This window comes from Colletotrichum navitas (genome assembly GCF_030913465.1).
Source record: "Colletotrichum navitas strain CBS 125086 chromosome Unknown LY79scaffold_3, whole genome shotgun sequence".
Classification (NCBI taxonomy): domain Eukaryota; kingdom Fungi; phylum Ascomycota; class Sordariomycetes; order Glomerellales; family Glomerellaceae; genus Colletotrichum; species Colletotrichum navitas.
In genome coordinates, this window is record NW_026850549.1 from 1,023,428 (window position 1) to 1,042,980 (window position 19,553).

At 58.9% G+C, this 19,553-nt stretch overlaps 6 protein-coding genes across 6 annotated transcripts; 2 read left to right on the forward strand and 4 right to left on the reverse strand.

The window, feature by feature from the left end:
• Window positions 1–22: 22 nt before the first annotated feature.
• Window positions 23–2,061, reverse strand: LY79DRAFT_537229 (uncharacterized protein). Its single transcript, XM_060556658.1, has 2 exons — window positions 673–2,061; window positions 23–601 (listed from the first exon to the last, which is right to left on the reverse strand). Exons 1-2 carry the CDS (start codon window positions 1,787–1,789, stop codon window positions 414–416), a joined length of 1,305 nt encoding a protein of 434 aa, XP_060419832.1. The 5' UTR covers window positions 1,790–2,061; the 3' UTR covers window positions 23–413.
• Window positions 2,062–3,309: 1,248 nt separating this feature from the next.
• Window positions 3,310–7,057, forward strand: LY79DRAFT_623099 (DNA polymerase family A). Its single transcript, XM_060562074.1, has 2 exons — window positions 3,310–3,647; window positions 3,709–7,057. The coding sequence occupies exons 1-2, from the start codon at window positions 3,473–3,475 to the stop codon at window positions 6,978–6,980; spliced, it is 3,447 nt and encodes a 1,148-aa protein (XP_060419833.1). The 5' UTR covers window positions 3,310–3,472; the 3' UTR covers window positions 6,981–7,057.
• LY79DRAFT_537232 (ABC transporter) lies at window positions 7,039–9,683 on the reverse strand. The gene is made up of 3 exons (XM_060556659.1): window positions 9,317–9,683; window positions 8,726–9,219; window positions 7,039–8,618 (listed from the first exon to the last, which is right to left on the reverse strand). The coding sequence occupies exons 1-3, from the start codon at window positions 9,534–9,536 to the stop codon at window positions 7,386–7,388; spliced, it is 1,947 nt and encodes a 648-aa protein (XP_060419834.1). The 5' UTR covers window positions 9,537–9,683; the 3' UTR covers window positions 7,039–7,385.
• LY79DRAFT_537234 (uncharacterized protein) lies at window positions 9,518–10,004 on the forward strand. The gene has a single exon (XM_060556660.1). It carries the CDS (start codon window positions 9,556–9,558, stop codon window positions 9,808–9,810), a length of 255 nt encoding a protein of 84 aa, XP_060419835.1. The 5' UTR covers window positions 9,518–9,555; the 3' UTR covers window positions 9,811–10,004.
• Window positions 10,005–11,126: 1,122 nt separating this feature from the next.
• LY79DRAFT_646423 (uncharacterized protein) lies at window positions 11,127–13,558 on the reverse strand (the record flags this gene model as incomplete). Its single annotated transcript, XM_060562462.1, has 4 exons — window positions 13,232–13,558; window positions 12,159–13,115; window positions 11,790–12,070; window positions 11,127–11,673 (listed from the first exon to the last, which is right to left on the reverse strand). The coding sequence occupies exons 1-4, from the start codon at window positions 13,433–13,435 to the stop codon at window positions 11,127–11,129; spliced, it is 1,989 nt and encodes a 662-aa protein (XP_060419836.1). The 5' UTR covers window positions 13,436–13,558.
• Window positions 13,559–14,956: 1,398 nt separating this feature from the next.
• Window positions 14,957–18,290, reverse strand: LY79DRAFT_537238 (allophanate hydrolase subunit 2-domain-containing protein; the record flags this gene model as incomplete). Its single annotated transcript, XM_060556661.1, has 1 exon — window positions 14,957–18,290. A coding segment is annotated over exon 1 (2,926 nt), but the record flags the coding sequence as incomplete, so codon positions are not given.
• Window positions 18,291–19,553: the final 1,263 nt, after the last annotated feature.

Here is a 19,553-nt window from a genome sequence, read left to right on the forward strand (position 1 = left end):
TGCAACACAAACAGACACATGAGCCACACGTTGAATTCGTCAACCCTTGGAAACGGGGTGGTTCGTCTATGTTCACGCTTCGGCACAGATGCCAGCGCCTCTGCTGCCCTCGCTCTATCGAACACAATGCTGGCTGGACGGGTATCACAAAAATAACATTGCCTACTCCCCGCAACCCTCCCCACCAACAGAACGCACTGAACATGCTGAAAAGCCCACAGATCCATATGCTTCTTATGCCCTTCCCTCCTGTTCGCCCCCACCAACAAAACGCACTGAACATGCTGAAAAGCCCACAGATCCATATGCTTCTTATGCCCTTCCCTCCTGTTCGCCGTGAAAATAAACATGCAGCCCGTGGCAAGCCTGCCCCGGACTCTTCGGATATGTGCCTCGTAAGAAATGTGCGTGGCTCACGCCCGTTGCTTGCCCTTGCGGCTGGCTGTCATCAGCTTGAGCTCCAGGGGCCAGAAACCCTTTGTCTTGGACGTGTAGGTGTTTCGGTCCTTGGTTTCAACCTTTTGTCTGCAGATCGGGCATTTGTTCTTCGTTGCGTCGACGTTCAGCGCTGAGTGAAGGCACTCGGAGCAAAAGAGGTGGCCTGGCGACGTTAGTTATGGCGTACACACACACACACACACACACAAAAGTGACTTGCAGACCACAACATACCACAGTGGGTTACGGTCAAGGCTGTGACATCGTCCATGCAGATGACACACTGAAAAGCTGAAATCTTTACTCTGTTATCCTCCTTGGGTGCCTTCAAATCCTCCGGCACCTCGTTCGTGCCGGCAAGATCAATGACTTCTTCGTCCTTCCCTTTGCCCTTCTTGGCATCTACATCATCTTCGCCAAAAATGTCGGCGTCAAGCGTCAGGGCGCCGGGCGTTGTCGTCCGGTCGCGTACGGTCTGAGGCTGTGACGTTCGTCGTCGCTTGGGGGCGGCAGCTACTCTGGTAGGGGCGGACGAAGGGGCCGCCCGCTTTCGCGTGGCGGAGACCACAATCTCCTCTGGGTCGGGGTCATGATCAGAGCTGGGGATCGTGGAAGCCCTCCGGCGGGTCTGAACAGGCATCGTGGCTTGAGATTCGTCTTCCGAGCTTACGAAAAGCGAGTCTTCGAGCTCGTCGTCGCGGGACGCGGGATGCGACGTTGGATTTCTTGCTGCTGCTGCTGCTGCTCTCAGCGCAGCGTTCGTGTTGTGGCTGCTGTACCTAGCTGGGCGGTCGGGCCGCAGCGGCGTGCCAGAAGGGTGGCGATGGGGTGGGTTCCGAGGACTTTGGGCTAGGTTCGTGTGCTGAAAGCTGTCTGCAGAGGCCTGAATGTGTCGGGGATATGAGGACGGTGAGGAGAAGTTCCCGTCGACTAGTGCGGAGAGGTATTCGTCGGTAATCGGCTGGCGGTCGGGTGTCTGTGGGGCGCCGTTCTGCTGTAGCGCAGTCGCGTCGAAGGGTTGGTAATCCAGGGTGGCGGCAAAGTCTAAAAAGGAGGGGAGGGCTTGTTGGGTTTGGGTGCTGTCCGGTGTAGGGACGCCCAAAAGATTCTCAATGTGTTGATGTTGGTGTTGTTGGTGTTGCTGGGTGTGAGTGGCGTTTCGAGTGGCTGAAGCGGATACGGGCTCGGGTTCGTTATCGAGTTGGATGGGTGTTTGACTGTTGCTGCCTCGTGCAACACCCTGATCTGTCCCGAGGTAGCTGTTGAACGGTCGGGCTGGGGCGAAAGAAGAGCTGGTTCGTGTCGGCTGCGGCAGAGGAGGCGTAGACAGGAACGAGATGAGTCCCGGCATGGGAAGTGGGACGAAGCGCCGATTGCCTTTTGGGCGCGACGAAGTGATTTGGGTGTTAAAAACAAGCAGTTCCGAGGCAAATGGTAGCGGGGGGAGGGGGGAATACAGTCCAATTTGTAAGATATCGGAAAGAAAAAGACAAGAATTAATTTACAGACAAGTATCCAGGGTAGGGAGATTGTAGGTCGACGGCAAAAGGGGCCTTAGCCATGTCGGCGTTGTGTAGGAAAAGAGACGGAGGGGAGCGAGGAAGGCGGGATGACGGATGGCCGTCGCCAGTGCAGTGTCGTGGTTTCGGGGTTTAGGCACAGGTTCGGGGATTGAGGTGATTTGGTGCAGCAGTATCCGTACGCATACCCAAGGGGGTGGAGTTTGAAGGGCAAATCAGGACAGCCAACAAGCGCATACGGAGTACTAACATACGTACCAGGTAGGTACCTAGGTGGGCAAGACTTGGCCAGCCGTCTGTCTAGTCACCCAGGTGTGCACAAGACACAGAACGGAAGGGGAAGGGGGCCATATTCCCTCCAGTCTGTTCCTGCTTCTGCTTCGGAATAGCCGAAGGCGACAAGACGGAGAGGGTGAAATGAGACTCGGGAAAAAGAAACGATACAACAGTAGGTAACCAAGTCACTTTCTCTCCCTCTGTGTCGTCTGTGTCTGCACCGCACTGCATCTTGGGTGCTCCCGGTGTTACACAGTACCAAGTGTCACTTACCTAGGTACCTGTCCGCATAGTACGTACATAGGTAGTACGTGTACTGCCAAGGTACATACACCTGCGAGACGGCCCCTTAGTAGTACACGTACCATAATATAGTCTGGCCGAGTCACGGTGGTTCAAATGTGCAGCTGGTCGAGACCCACGCTGATACTGAGAGCAACCTTTCAATAAACCCCCGTCTCAGTCTCTGCATCTCGAACCACGGCGACTTTGTGCAGCTTTCAGACTTTGGCCAAGGTACTTACCTTAGTCGGAAGAAGACACGCCGCTCAAAGACCCCCGACGACCCGGGGAGGGCATCGGCCATCGGCTCTCGACTGCTCCAACGGGGGTCTTACGTGTACATTGTACATGTCCGTACCCGTACCCAAGCCAGCCAGCCAGCATACCTGCCTAGGTGCCTATGGTGTCATGGCTTGATGTCGCTTCTCCTCTCAAAGACACAACCATATTCACCACGCCAAGAAACCTTATAAGGCAGTGTAACTTCATTGGAAGCCTTCAACGAGAAGTTGGCTATTTTCAGACGGCCATTTCGATGCCATAAATCCAAAGGTGCAGTGCATGCATGGCATGCCAAAATTCTATCAGAACCCAGGCGGGCGGGAGACCCTTAAAAGGTGGAGACGACTAGGCGAGGTGCCGGAAGCTGAAGCTCGCCGATTGGCTGATGATCCCTGCCCCGCACGAGGACCCAAGCTAACGCGCCCCTCTCTCTTCCGCCCCCTATCGCATTGCGACGCCTGTCAAAGTGGTGACGGCAACTCTCTATTTTTTTCCTACGCTGCTCCTCTTCCGTCTTCCTCTCTCTCCCTCTTCGTCGTCCTGCCTGCTCGCCCCCAGCCTTTGCGACTGGGAAAACATTCACCGCGTAATCCGTGTCATGTTTTAAGAGCTCGTGTTATCGGCAACCCATTTGTTCTCGCTTCCTGCGACATGCCGCACGCTCGACCAAGACCATGGTCGAAATCGCAAACCAGGTCCTGAGGGGTTCCACTGCGAGCTTCGTCCGCCTAGCCCGCCACCATGCTCCTCGTCGCCTTGCATGGCGCTCGCATGTTCGTTGGCAGTCTGCAGTCACATCAGGGGCTGCGAATACTAAGAAGACTGAGGAGGGACAACACGGTCTGAATCGTATGAGCCTCGCGCCCCCCTTCAATCAGTCAGTCTTGTGGCCCTTTGCTGACCATCGCAGTCTCGTCGCAGTCGCGCTACAGCGAAATCGGCGTTCAGCACCTCAGCGCCCATGTTTACAATCAGCTATTCCCCGACGGAAACACACCGCCGCCGCCCGAGCTTGTAAACCTCGCCAGGGATCACTTGCGCCGCCATGATTTGCTCGGCAAGAACAATGACAACAGCGAACCCATCGCCTTCGACCTCCCCGCCCTTCAAGGACGAACGCTAGACGAGCACTTCCACAAGCTTGCCGTTGACTCTGCAGAGCCGTATCTATCCCTCGCGAAACAGTTTGCGAGGGCCAACACACCGCCGAAACCGCGAAAATGGGTCCGCCGCAGTGGCTGGACGAAATATTATTCCGACGGCAGGACTGAAGCCGTCGATGCTCCCGACGAGTCCATGTTGTGCTTTGACACCGAAGTCATGTGGAAGGAGAGCTCGTTCGCCGTCATGGCCTGCGCCTCGAGCCCGACAGCCTGGTATGCCTGGCTGTCGCCGTGGCTGCTGGGCGAGTCCGAGTCTGACCGGCACCTGATTCCGTTGGGCGACCCGACGAAAGAGCGTGTGATAGTGGGCCACAACATCGGATATGACCGAGCGAGGATATTGGAGGAGTATGACGTGAAGCAAACGCGCAACTACTTCATGGACACCATGTCGCTTCATGTGGCCGTAAATGGCATGTGCTCGCAGCAGAGGCCGACGTGGATGAAGCACAAGAAGAGCCGAGAACTAAGAGACAAGATTGCAAGTCAAACCGACGATGTGCAGCTGGCCGAGCTGCTGGGAAATAGCGCCCTGCGGCAAGAAGAGGAGGAGCTCTGGGTGGACCGGAGTTCGGTCAACTCGCTTCGCGACGTGGCCAAGTTCCATCTCGACGTCACCATCGACAAGGCCGTGCGCGACGAGTTTGGCACTCTTGACCGAGATGGCGTGCTGGGCAAGCTGGAAAACCTCCTGGACTACTGCGCCGCGGATGTTGCCATCACCCACCGCGTGTACCAGATCGTCTTTCCCAACTTTCTCGACACCTGCCCGCACCCCGTCAGCTTTGCGGCGCTGCGACATCTTTCCTCTGTCATCTTGCCTGTGAACAAGACCTGGGACGCTTACATCCACAACGCCGAGGCCACTTACCGTGCGCTATCTGATGCCGTTCAGGAGCGTCTGATCGGGCTCACCGAACAGGCTCTCGCAATCAAGGACGACCCAGAGAAGTGGGGCAATGATCCGTGGTTGAAGCAGCTCGATTGGTCTGGCCAGGAAATCAAAATGGTTAAAGGCAAGAAGAAGAACGACCCGCCACGGCCGGCGGCGAGACAGAAGAAGCCTGGTATGCCTCAGTGGTATAAAGACTTATTCCCGAAGAACGACTCTCCCATCAACCTCACGGTACGGACTCGTATCGCACCGATACTGCTCAAGCTCTCGTGGGACAACCACCCGCTGTTCTGGTCAGACAAGTACGGCTGGACGTTCAGAGTGGAACGGAGTGAAGCATCGGATTACCAGCAAAAACAGATGATTGAGTGCGACTTTTCAGACTCGGAGAGCGATGCCGCGCTGCGGAAAGAGCGTGGCGTTTTTTTCAAGCTGCCACACAAGGATGGTCCAACGGCACGGTGTGTCAATCCCATGGCCAAAGGGTACCTATCCTATTTCGAAAAGGGCACATTGTCCTCCGAGTATTCGTACGCCAAGGAAGCTCTGGAAATGAACGCGTCGTGTTCGTACTGGATCAGTGCCCGCGACCGCATCATGTCGCAGATGGTTGTCTACGAGAACGACATTGCAGGCAGAGAAAACAAGGCGAGCTCCGGGAAGGAGAAGGACCCAGAACAAGTTCAAGGCTACATCCTACCCCAAATCATACCCATGGGGACCATCACGAGAAGGGCAGTGGAGAACACGTGGCTTACCGCGAGCAACGCGAAGAAGAACCGAGTCGGGTCGGAGCTCAAATCGATGGTCAAGGCGCCGCCTGGCTACAGCTTCGTCGGTGCTGACGTTGATTCGGAGGAGCTATGGATCGCGAGCCTCGTCGGAGACGCCACGTTCAAGCTTCACGGCGGCAACGCCATCGGGTTCATGACCCTGGAGGGCACAAAGGCCGCGGGCACAGATCTCCATTCGCGAACGGCGAGCATCCTGGGCATCACGAGAAACGATGCCAAGGTCTTCAACTACGGCCGCATCTACGGCGCGGGGCTCAAGTTTGCCGGCCAGCTGCTCAGGCAGTTCAACCCCAACCTGTCCGAGAAGGAGACGAACGAGACCGCCGCGAGGCTGTACGCCAAAACGAAGGGCACCAAGACCAACAGATCGGCGCTGAGCAAGCGGCCGTTCTGGCGCGGCGGGACGGAATCATTTCTCTTCAACAAGCTGGAAGAGTTCGCGGCGCAAGAGCGACCCCGGACGTTTGTCCTGGGCGCAGGCATCACGGAGGCCCTGATGCGTCGCTTCATCAACCAGAACGGCTATCTGACCTCGCGCATCAATTGGGCTATCCAGTCCTCGGGCGTCGACTATCTCCACCTCCTGATCGTAGGCATGGACTACCTCACCCGGCGGTTCAACATCGAGGCCCGTCTGGCCATCACCGTCCACGACGAAATCCGATATCTCGTCAAGGACCATGACAAGTATCGCGCCGCCATGGCACTCCAGGTGGCAAACGTTTGGACGAGAGCGATGTTTTCCCAGCAGGTGGGCATCAACGACTTGCCGCAGTCGGTGGCCTATTTCTCCGCCATCGATATCGACCACGTTCTCCGCAAGGAGGTCGACATGGACTGTGTGACACCAAGCCACAAGACGGCCATCCCTCCGGGAGAGAGCCTCGACATCACGGCCCTCCTCGCCAAAGGGGCCGAAGCCCGTCTGGACCCCTCCATCGTGCCTGACCCTGCACACGCGCCCAAGCTCGAGGGAATCGAATACGTCCCGCGCACGCCCGTCATGGACACGCTCGAGGACTCCACGTCGACCGATCCTCATTTCCTCAGGGCGCAGATCGCGAGCACCGAGATGGAGCTGAGCCAGGTGCTCAAGGACCGGAGAGAGTCGCTCAAGACGCAAGAGGAGAAGAAGGCCCGCGCGCCCAGGCTCAAGAAGGAGCGCAGCGTGCTGCCGTACCAGTCGGACGCGAAGCTGGTCCCCACCATGACGGTGTCGGACGCGTTCGGCCACAGCAAGTTCGGCTCGCGGTTCGAGACGAAGAACCGGTGGACGACGTGGCAGAAGGACAAGGGCCCGGGCCGTTTTGGACCCAGCTCGAGAATCTAGTGTAGGATAACGGCGAAGTCAGGTTTGTACGATGTTTGTAAAAAGCCCTGAACGGCGGTTTTTTTTTTTTTTTTTTTTTTATGTATCGCTCACTCTGGCTGGCTTAAAAAGCGAAAGGACGAGGCTTAGATGAAGGGGCCAGGCATGTCTGTGTTGTATGGGGCCGGGCGCTTTTTCATGTATTTTATGCAATGGGGTCATTGCTATCTATGCCCGTCTGTATGTTCTATGTACGATGTAATATCAATCTACCGATACCCAGCTAACCCGTCCCACGCTTCCTTGCCAACAGAGCACGCCCTTAAGATGCGAAGAGTGACATTCAAATGCTATATAGCGACATCTCGGGCAAGACGGAAATCGTACGCCACCCACCCACGGAACCGGCCGACGGCAGGACCCAGCTCAGCTCTTCTTGAGCTTGAGCACAACCCACGCAGCGATCCGGTACCCGGCAATGATGGCGATCATGATGCCGACGTTCCTCCCGAAGTGGTCCTCGGTGTAGCCGTACGTGTCGAGAACGCCCTGCCCGGCGATCCTGCACTCGGCGGCCAGCGGCGTCTGGTACATGCAATGGCACCCCTCGGCGCAGGCGTAGGTCCTGTGTGCGAACTCGTTGCGCATCATGCCCTCGAAGACGTACTTCTGGTAGTCCCAGTAGTGGAAGACGTAGCGGTAGAAGGCGTTGAGGATCGTCGGCGGCACCATGAAGCCGTTGACGCTCATCCACAGGCCGTTGGCGAAGGCGACGAGGGCGAGGCTGACGACGAAGCTCGGGAACAGCGAGGCGAAGAGGACGACGAGGCCCTCGGCCGCCAGCAGGTCGAGGAAGAGCCAGAGGACCCAGACGAAGAAGGCGTCGGCGGCGGGCCGGAAGTTGGAGAGCCAGTACGAGACGGCGGAGAAGACGAGGGCGAAGAGGAACAGGTACGGCAGGCCGAGGAGGAAGTTGGCGGCGAGCAGCGCCGCGGGGCCGCACAGGCCGTTGCGGCGCTCCTTGACGTACTGGCCGCGGTCCTCGAGGAAGGCCGGGACGTAGGCGACGGCCATGAAGGACATGAAGGCGCCGCCGAAGAAGATGGCGTTGGTCAGCGGTATGATGGACGCCTGCTCCGCCGGCAGCCGCACCCACACCGTGCCCATCATGAGGGCGAGCCCTACGTACATGGCGAGGCGGATGCCGTACGCCACGACGTCGCGGCGGCTCTTGACGAAGCCGCGGTGCAGAAGCGTCACCACGAGGCCCGCCGTGCCGGGTCTCGGCTCCGTCTCCTCGCCGACAACGACGGCGTCGCCGTTGTTGTTGTTTTTGTTGCGCCGCCGCCGCTCCTCGACGTCAGCGAGGGCCGCGCGCAGGTCCCCGGCCGCGGTTGAGGCGTCCCACGCCGCCTGCATGGCCTCGAGGCGCTCCGCGGCCCGCTGCTTGTCGCGGGCGAAGTCGGTGTTGACCAGCTCGAGTACGTGCTCGGCCGGGTGCACCTGCAGCGGGATCGGCATGCCCAGGGCCTCGTAGTGGGGGGCCACGCCGTCGACGGGGCCAAAGTAGTGCGTCTTGCCGCCGGAGAGGAGGAGCAGCTTGTCGAAGAGGTTGAAGGTCGACGTCGAGGGCTGGTGGATGGACGCGATGACGATGAGCTGCGGGGCGCGGTTAGCAATCGGCGTTTCCCCTTCCATCAAGGCTGGTTCCAGGGGGGGGGGGGGGTGGGAGGCAAGCAGGCGAACAGACAGCCGCCCCGGCTTACATTGTTCCGTTTAGCAACCTTGCTTAGGTAGCTGATGACCTCGAAGCTCGCGGCCGAGTCGAGCCCGCTCGTCGGCTCGTCGAGGAACAGGATCCTGGGGCCCGTGATCAGCTGGCTGGCGACGCCGACGCGCCTCTTCTGGCCGCCCGAGATGCCCTTGCGGAGGGGCGTGCCGATGAGGGCGTCGGCCTGGTCCTCGAGGCCGAAGGCGGTCAGCAGGCCGTCGACGCGGGCGGCGCGCTCCCGGGCGGGAAGCGAGGACGACGCGAGGCGCGAGGTGAAGAGCAGCGTCTCGCGGACGGTCAGGGACCCGATGAGGGCGTCCTCCTGCTCGACGAAGCGGCTGATGAGCCGGAAGTCGGCGCGCGAGGCCTTGGAGCCGTTGACGAGGACGGCGCCGCCGACAGAGGCGGCGTTGGTCGGGCGGCCGGCGAGCACGTTGAGGAGAGTCGTCTTGCCGCACCCCGAGGGGCCCATGAGCGCGCAGATCTCACCTGAGGGCAGGTGTTAGGAGGGGACGGCAAGGGGCGTAATCATTCTGGGGTACACCCGAGAGAGAAGAAGGGGGGACGGGGGGGCGAAGGGACTCACCTGCCTTGACGAGGCCGTCGACTCGGTGGACGATGTTCTTGGGCTGCTTCGTCTCTCTGTCTTTGACTGTGACCTCGATGCCGCTCCAGGAGATGTTCTGCACCGTGGTGTTGAGCAGGTGGGCATCGGCGGCGCCCTTCTCGGCGTCGTGCTTGGAGAAGCCGTTGTCTTGGCACCGCGCCGCCTTGCGGCCCGATGCGTAGCTATCGGGAGCCGTCATGGCTACGTCTTGCGCTTATATGTATGTCGTGCGTTTCTGCCTTTCTCTCTCCGTCTCTCTCTCTCTCTCTCTCTCTGTGTGTGTGTGTGTGTGTATTGATGCAATTGATCAAGACGAAGATACAAGTCTCGAGATCCGAGGGAAGTATGAGCATGTAGAAAGGGGCTCCAACGACACAAACTTAGAGCAGGAGAGGAGCGGCACAGATTTATCTGTCTTCTTGCTCTTCATCTACACCAGACCCGCAGGCCAAGCACGGCCGGCACAGCCATGAGGATGCGCTCCCCCTTGATTCACTCTGCTTTGCTTTGCTTTGCTGGCTCTGCATGGCAGCATCTGAGGCTGAATCGGGCAGCCTACCCTGCCTGCCCCGTTACGATGCAGGCAGCACACTTATGCAAGTGATGGACGGTTGAGAGGGATCGCAATAATCGGCGACCACCATGTAAGCTGCCTTTTTAGTTCCCCGAGACCCAGTCAAAAAAGGCCCCTAGACCAGGGGGTGGGGTGTGTACATACCCCCCACAGGCGAACCTCGTCCGACCAATTGTTAGAACAGCCACTTACACGCACTTCCTTGCTGGCCGGCCATGAGGAAACTCCCCGAGGAGACCTCATCCGCATGGATCATGTCGGCATGGTTAGAATAACGGTGCGGGACATCCAAGCCGTGCCGAGCGGGTGCGACTCTGTCGTATGCAGACAAGTAGATGGGTCTGTCTGCCCGCCCTTGCTTCCCGTGCTCCCACCATGAGGCAGCCAATACCACCCTCGCATCTGAAGATGATCAAGATCACGTCGCATCCCCCCGACAGCCGAAAGGAGCAGTGGCCGGATATCCAAATTCGAGAATCCACGGCGGGGAAGAAGAGGGTCGAGAGTCTCTTGAATATGGTCCCGAGACGGCCGTGGTTCGGACGGGTTCCCTGGACGCCGAGTCCGTCAAGCCTGCGTCACGCAAACAAACCACATCCCTCTGCAACAACGGTTTCCCGCACCCCCCGGGGGGTGTGTGTGTACCCGGATAACACGAGAAACAACAAACTCGAGACCCTGCATTTCCATGCGACCGTACGCCTTGCAACTTCACAGCGCGTGGGGTCGAGGGGGGGGGGGTCCCCAGATCAGCCGGCCGGTGTCCAGACCGGGCAAGATCCCTTTCGCGAATCCGTCCCCGGTCCGGTGACCTGGGGGCCCTTTCTGCTTAGGAGGGAAGACGGGGGGACCCTCCGGACCGCCGGTGTTGATCGGGGGTGTTCGGCGTCGACAGCCCAAGGACCGCAAGGACGTCTGGGATCCGGCTAGCACGGCCGGCTCTCCTCTCAGCCACGGGCGGCGTTGGGGAGGGTCATTGACGACGCTAAAAATCAAACCTCCGCTGTCAAAGGCGCCACAGGGGACTCCGGACTGGGGTGGTTGCGGAAACTAGTGGTTTGGCTTGACGACAGCACACGGCTAGCGTCACGCTTGGCGTATATTAGAGGATAAGTACTGTACAGCTTCAGCTTTCCCTTCTCCTTCCTCGTCAAGTTACATTATGTCCCCGCCCCCCCTCTCCCTAAAGCATCGATGGCAGATAAAGGGCCAGATCTACCCGCCAAGACCGCCTAGAGGCGGCATGGGGATGCCGCCCAGGCCCGACTCAATGTCGTTCATGATGGTCTCGTCCGCCGCGATGCTGTTCATCACCTCCTCCTGGGTGTAGCCCTGCCAGTAGGACGGGCTGGTCTGCGACGTCTTCTTGGACCGGTAGATGTCCTGCGCGACGGCGCGGACCTGGGCCGAGGCGCGCCCCGCCGCCTTCCACACGGTCGAGAGCTTGTTGAGGGCGCCGATGTTGAGCCGGATCTGCTGCCGGAGCTCGTCGTCGTCGTGGGGCACGAAGAAGAGGGCCCACTTGCTCAGGTGGACGATGGACGAGAGCGTCACGACGCAGGTGAAGAAGTGCGTGTGCGACGTCAGCGGCACGCGGTGCGTGATCATCTTGCTGATCTCGGCGGCCGACGTCACCGTGTGGTTCGTGTGCGCGTTGAACAGGTCCCCGGACGGCACGGGCCGGTGCGGTGCGCACGACGTGACGGACCGCGCCGGCGTCGAGTCCAGCTGCGAGTGCGGCTGATGAAGCATGATGGACGTCCTTTGTGTTCGCGTCAGTGCCTGGCGGGGGGTTTTTTTTTTTTTCAATTTTTTCAAATTTTTTTTTTCCACCGAAAAAGGACTGGACGCATGGGAACAGGATAGGGGGGGCCTTACGCATTGGTCATCATGTTGGCCTGGAAGATCATCTCGTCGGGCCGGAGCTTCTGGTCCAGCGCGTTCTTCTTGGCCGCCGGGAGGTGGAGCCTCCAGTTGGTCAGCAGCGCCTCGATGCGCGCCAGGTTCTCGTCGTCGGGGCCAAAGATGGGTGGGACACGCATGAGCTTGCCCAGATTGCGCCCGGCCAGGACACGGTACGCAAACGACGAGAACGGCCGGTCCTCGCCGGAGAAGTCCTGGTCTTCCAGGTCCGTGAGGTTCATGGGCGGCGGGATGTTCTGTGCGAACCACGATGCAGCTTTAGCTGTCTGATTGGGTCAAGGAGAGGGGGGGGGGCGGCGGGGTCACGCTGCAACAGGCACTCACCCCAGATAGATACTGATGCTCCTCGCAGGGGAGGGCGGCGTCGGCGGGCACGTCAAAGAGGAGAAAGTTGGTCTGGCGGTGGACCCCGGCCACCATGCCGTCGACGACAAACAGGTCCCACCACGTCCTCCGCCAGCTCTCTTCGAGCACGGAGATGCCCCGGCCGTACTGGGTCGCGTACCCGCGCGTGTGCAGTCCTATCTCGAGCGCGGTGCGCTCGGCGTCGGCGAGCAGGTCCCGAGCCCTATCCTGCTCACAGTCACCGTCCAGCCCGACGACTAACAGCACCAGGGCTTGGACGAAGAAGCCGTCTCTCCTAACGGTAGGATCCTGCACCAGGCGCAGAGCCTCGTCCAGGAAGCCGGCCCGCGCGGGCCCGGCCTCAAAGAACAGAGAGCCGATCCAGCGGATCGCGGCCAGCAGGGGTTCCACGTTGGTGTCTCTCATGATACGGAGCAGCCACTCCTTGGGGAGGGCAAAGGGGTGCGAGGCATGGAAGTGGTGGTAGAACGAGTCGAGACACCGCTCGGCAAGGGTGAGCACGGCGACTTGGGCAGGCGCGCCGGACTGCGGCACGCCCAGGGCCAGCTGGTTCGAGCCGAAGCCGGTAGCGGCACCAAAGGACCGGTAGAGCTGCATATTCGTGTAGTTGGGCGTCGTTGCAAACGTGGTACTGGGGGTGTCCGGGAGGCCGACGCCGATGGGGCCAAAGGCCACCGAGTTCTGCATCGTCGAGGGCGCCGTGGTGCCGTTGGCGCCCAAGAGCATGGAGCAACTGTCGCCGACATCGACGGTGGACGTGGGAGACGAGGAGCGCGCCCTCTTGTTCGGGTTGGCGGTGTTGTTCCTCCTCGGACCCTTGTAGCCGCGGCGCGAGGCGACGTAGATGCACTCGGACTGCGAGCTCTGGCATCGCGAGCAAGGGTTCTGCCCGTCACATTTCAGGTGCTTCCCACGCTGCCGCACAAGAAGGGATCGGGTCAACTAGCTGCAGCATCGGCTTGACGGGAGGAATGGGGGTGGAAAGGGGGGAAGGGGGGGAGGGGGGTGTAGTGAGACGAGGTGTCACTTACGCAGCTGAGACAGGCAGCGGGGACGGCTATAACTGGTTGGGCGGCCTGGGAGCGGGTTTCACTGGTCGCCGAGGAGCGCGCGTTTGGCGAGTTGCGATCGGTGGGCGACTCTGAGTCGGGCACCACCCTCAGAGGGTTCGGGGACCCGTCGCTGGAGGCGGTCACCGAAGACAGGGGGACTTCGGGCGTCAGCGAGAATTGCATGTCGACGGAGCGGCCGATTGCCGTTGGGCCCCGGAACCGGTGGACGGGGAGGGGACGAGACTTGGTCGCGATCGGGCGTGCGTCGCGACAAAAGAGGGCGGGTGTTTGTAGGAGGGAAAAAACAGACGTGCGTGATCGGCGACAAGGACGGTGCAGGCAGTGTATTAATTAGTAGTAGCAGCAGTCAACTTGGTTACCACTGTGTCGCGCGCCCCCAAACCGGACCCAGCGCACTGATACGATGGATGGGTGGCCTGATAAACGTATCCTAGTCCTGTTTCCTCTCTCTATGTCTCTCAATCTCTCCCTTTCGCTCTCTCTATCTATCTCTATCTCTTACTCTCTGCACAGAGTCCACGCAAACAATGAGACCGTCTGCCATGTCAGCTTCAAGCGAAGCTGCTGCGATAGATGAGGCCGAGGTCGTGGGCATGCTTAGGTGGCGGTCCCTTCTATCCAAGGCCGCCGCTACCGTTGGACGGTATGCGGATGTCGGATAGCGAGGTCGTTTAACGTTTTGCTTGTCGCCTCCCGCTCTAACCTACCCTATTCTATTCTGAACTGGTGGGGTGTTCATCTGAAGAATATTTGGTGCCTAAAGGGATGATCCACTAGGTATTGAAAGGAGCGGTCCCGTGCGTGCGGGGGAGGGACGGGCTAGGGGTGTGTGCTCGGGAGTCAAATGTTTCCGTACTTGGGTAAACGATGGTCGCCATGTGTCTGTCCTCTACGTGTACACCATCGGGGATGTGGTAGCTGATTGGCAGCCGTCGTGGTCGGCGATGATGAGCTGAGGAGTTAGAGAGGCTGAAGATTATTTATAAACCCCTGCATATAGCTGCCTGCGGTCGGCCCAAGATGACGGACGGTTTACCCGTCACCATCCCACAAAGGCCGTGCGTCCGAAGCTTGCCCGGCCATTTTGAGAACCTAAACTACCCACCTAGTTCATTTACCCAGGGATATGGGATGAAGCCACAGCCCGCGGCTACGGCGTGTGGATTGAGCTTGCGTAATTCGCGTTTCCAGAAGGTACATTGGAAAGGGAGGCGGAAGGTTCAAGTATCCGGCTATTCCAGTGCCGCCGATGCCGTAGTCGCTGGAAAGAAGAAAAAGAGGCAGAGGAAAAGGACTCGGGAGCTTGCAGACATGCTTGACCTCCACCCATCCCAAGTCGTGGTAGAGCGCGGCAAGACGTGACTTTCCCGTCTGAAACTGCTGGTCGCAAACCAGCCGCATTGCCCCGTTTCGAGCAGGTCGTCGACTTGGCTCGGCATCGTCGCGATTGCCTCTACCGTCACGAGTTTGCCCTCGGAGCTTGCTGCCCGTCTGCTGCTGATCAGAAAGGAGGAATACAAGCGAGCGTGGTACACTTGCCGCATTCGACATGGGACGTGTGCTCTAATTTGCTGCACGAAACCAACGGAACCGACCCATACCCGGCGCGGCGCGGCGCTCGGTCGGGGTCGAAACAGTGGGGGGCCCTGCATATCCGGCGGCCTTTCCGGACAGCAATCACTCACACACACACACACACACACACACACACACACACCGACCTTTGCCAAATTCGAGGGCATGCTTGGTTGGTCCTTCATGAGACTCATTCAATCCAATTGCCTAGATACGCGTTCCCATTCCGTGACGAGCACCAGCTACATTACATTACCTTTTGGCACACTACGATGGGTGTTCCCGGATTAACAACGCTGCCGGGTGTGCGTGCAATCTTGGTTACTACTGCCCCGGCCTGTGCGTCAGAAGTGAGCACTTTGATTTCCATCTTCATCGCTTCCAGGATCGCCACCGTTTGCTTCCTCTCCAGCACGTCCCCAACCTCGACCAGCACCTTCCAAACATTGGCACCCATGGGCGACTCGACCGTGAGAGCGTCAGCTAATGCTGCATCGCCATCATCTTCGCTCTGACTCGACGCCTCTGCTGCCTTGGCTTTAGTCCATTCGCTAAAGAGACGCTGGTCGAGCTCGCCCATCTCCTTGGCCGCCGCAGCCTGACGCTTCCGCCACTCCTGGTATGCGGGGTTCCGGGTTGCCGCGTCGAACTTGGCAATGTGCTCGTCCATGGAAAGAATCCCGTCGGAAATCTCAAACACAAATCTTCCAGCCTCAAAGGCGCGCTCGGCTTGGTCAAACCCCTCCTTCGAAACCTCGCGGAATCGCACGATATCAAAGTGCTTAAACAGCCACGGCCGCGAAGGCGAGAAGCCAGGTCGAGTGCCCATCATGTCCCACGTACCCAAAGTGCGGCCCATCAGCTGGTACCCTCCTGGAGAGGCAACGGGGTAGATTGCCAACAGAGAGCCGCCCAAGCCGACCGAGCCGCTTGGCGTGTATGTGCGGTTGGGGTTGTACTTTTGACCCGTAAAGACATACTTGGGGTCAAGCGGGAACATGACCGGGCTTCCGACAAAGAAGCCCACACCGACGGCGAGCCAGGGGGTCTTCACTAGTGAATCGAGAACGTCGCGGCGGGATTCCAGCGCGTTGTTCTTCCGCAGATACTCGACGTTGTCCGGGAGGTAGGCGGCCGTCGGCCGAATGCTCTCCATGTATCGCTCTGTGGCTTCTTTGACTGTGGGGTGGTCTACGCACAGCGGGAGTCTGAGCTCGCGGACCGCCACTTTGACGCCTACAACCTCTTCGATGCTCTCATCAAGCTCCATCAATTTTTGGAGAAGCTCCGACTGGTGCATCTGGAGCGGATCGAAGTGCACAGTGAGCGTGGAAATATTGGGCTCGCAGCGTATGCTGACAAGCTTCCGGGCCGAGATTTTCTCCTTGAGAATCTTGACGCAGACAGTATTCCGCAGATCGGCAACTTGCTCGCCATACTCAATCACTATAGCCGCGTCGCCTCCTTGCCGGTAAGTGACGCGGGGATGGTCGCCGAGGGATTGCGTCGTATGTAGGATGGAAGTGGTTTTCTGAGAGCCGGACGTCGTCGGTCCGGGAGGGGTTACTTCGGTTTCTTCACCGTCCACAAGAGCGGCCAGAGACTTCAAATACCCCTCGTTTCTACGGGTTATTTCTACAGCGTCCTCGAAGGTGACGAGTTGAAAACGAAAAGCATGACCCGCTTTCAGCTGGCCGACCTTCCACATTTCGGCCGAGCAGATGGTCACAGGACAGGCAAACCCACCGAGGTCTGGGCGGTCGCGCGAGAAGATGAAGGGGTACTCCCCTGTCCAGTTGACGCCGCCGTTGGGGTATTCATAGTCAAAGACATTTGATGGATGGGACCCGCCTCCTCCACCGGTAGTACGCGCCCACTTTAGTCGGGGGCCCTCCAGTCGAACTCCGATGCGGCTGCTGTTATGACTAACGGTCCATTGGGAACTAGTAATCATATCCATGCCTTCTGGGGTAAGAATATCTTGCGAGCCAAACGGACCATTGAGACAGTATATTTCGGAGACGTTGTAATCCGGCACGACCCCCGGGGGTAGCGAGAAGGGCTTAGCCGCGGCTGCCCAGGCACCCGACTCCGGGGAGAGAGCGATGATATCGTTGGCCTGCAACTTTCGTCCCTGCAGGCCACCAAGGCCAAGCTCTGGTGCCGTGGACTTGGAATCGAGAAAGAGCGGAATCTCGGGGAAGCCGCCCTTGACAGCGAGGTAGGCCCTGAGTCCGTCGCCGAAAACGCTACCAATATTGAGTGTCTGTCCCTGCTTCACAATGATGCGAGACCACATTGGCCGTTCCTCGCCGTCGACGGTTACGGGCACTTGGGCACCACAGACGGCCACAATGGCCGACTCATGAAACTCGAGCTCTGGGCCCGTCATGGTGATCTCGAGGAACTCGACGCTTGGATCATTGCCAACGAGGATGTTGGCGACTCGGCTGCTCAGATCGTCCATCGGGCCGCTCGGGGGCACTCCATGCCCCACCGTCGTTCGTCCAGGGTAGTCCTGGACCGTGGTTAAGACACCGGGGCTGAGGACTTGCATAGCGCATACCTCGACCTGGAAGGCGGCTAGGAAATTGGCAAGGGTGTTGCCTTTGGAGAAGTTGTCAGACTGAAGGACTTGCAAAAGATACTGCAAATTCGTTTGAGTACCTTGCAAGGTTGTATTCGCTAGCGCCGCAATCATCTTTCTCTGTGCGTCGGCTCGGCCATCAGGGCTGTGTACCATGATCTTGGCAATCAATGGGTCGTAAAAAGGCGTGATATGCTGGTCGTTTTTCACCCAGGTATCGACACGGACGCCGTCGCCTTGCGGCCAGCTTACGTTCTGGAGGAGGCCCGGACTGGGGGTAAAGTCGAGCAGAGGGATCTCTGCGTATATTCTCGCCTCGATGGCCGAACCGCGCGGGTGTGCCTGTTGGAAGCCCTGCAGTTCATCTGAAGGTATGCCCAACTGGCCGCCACGTTCGTAGTCGGCCTGGTAAAGCATCAGATGTACGAGGTCGACTCGGTAGCACATCTCGGTGATGCCATGCTCAATCTGCAACCGCGTGTTCATCTCCAGGAAGAAGAAATCGGCCGTCTCGTCGTCGACGAGGAACTCCACGGTGCCTGCGCTTTTGTACTTGAGATGTGAGGCGTAACTGACTGCGGCTTGCAGCATCTTCTCGCGCAGACCAGGGGTCCGCTCTACGAACGGGCTAGGGCATTCCTCAATTACCTTCTGATGACGCCGTTGAAGAGAGCATTCCCTCTCTCCGAAAGCGACTACTCGGGCACCGTTTCCGAATACTTGCACCTCAATGTGCCGAGAGCGTGGATAGTACTTCTCCAGGAAGACTCCGGTGTCCTTGAAGAGGACACCGGCACGGCTTTCCACCGTGGCGAAGGCCTTTGGGACATCTTGTTCGTCATGGCAAATCTGCAAGCCCATGCCGCCGCCACCCCCGGTGGGTTTCAAAATGACGGGGAACCCAAGTTTCTTGGCGCCCTCAATGGCCTCGTGTGCTGATGATAGGAGCGATGTTCCGGGGATGACCGGGACATTGACAGCTTGGGCGATGGACCTCGCCTCGTGCTTGAGGCCCATTGCCTGGATTGATGCCGACGGGGGGCCGATGAAGGTAAGGCCTGCGGCGGCGACGGTGTCGGCAAAGGCGACATTTTCGCTCAGAAAGCCATAGCCGGGGAAAACGGCGTCGGCGCCTGTGCTTCTACAGACGTCGAGGATGGCATCGCTGCTGCAGTGCTCAGCGAGGTGCCCAACGGGGCCAATGGCACTCAGGCCGAGGCATGGAGTAATACTCACATGTCGGTGTAGGTTTCGTTACCCCGCAGCAAGGCTGCTTCATCCGCCTGCAGAACGTGCAGTGAAGTTGCGTCGGCAGCGGTATAGACAGCGGCACTGAGGACGCCGAGTTCGCGGCATGCCTTGATGCAGCGGACGGCTATCTCGCCTCGGTTGGCCACCAAGACCTTGTTGATATTTCGAAGAGGTTTGGGCTCCACGTCGCCGCTGGCATTCGACATTGTCAACGATATGCTGGAAGCAATTTTGGTGGGTGATGAATAGGGAAGAAAGGCTATAATAGGATAATTGGAAGGTTCGGATTCTTTTCAATCCTTCCTTGGGCCGGCGGATTCGATCCGTTGGTCTGCAGCATCGTAAGGACTGGCTGGGCGCTATTGCGCCGGTTGCTATTCTCATCGAAACTTCATGGCTTTAACCCAACTGCTGATACCTCGAAGTGAGGGGTGTCGGTTCCGGATAACGGGTCGCTGATGGGTTGCGCGAGAGTCTTGGTTTGTAAGGTGAAGGTTTGATCGATCAAGCTTCCCTCCCTGGTGCTATCAAATGCCGATTACCCCCCCAGCATGTGGCAGGTATCCACCGACAAGTACCTACCTAGGTACTTGATGGCTCAAGGTACATAGTAGGTCTGTAGCCTGTTAGGTAATCATAGCTCCTCCTGCTGGTGGGGTTTAGCGATAAGAACCGCCTGCTGCGGCTGCGAAGCTTGTTCCCCAATGTAATACCACCTCGTCTTGGAGTAATCCCTACCTATCTAACTATGACGGAGCTACTCCAACTCCCTAGATACCTATATGCCATATCCTACTTACCTACCTACCTACGTTGACACCTCTCGACCGTCCTTCCAGCTGCTACCCGAGACAAGGTCGGCCGACG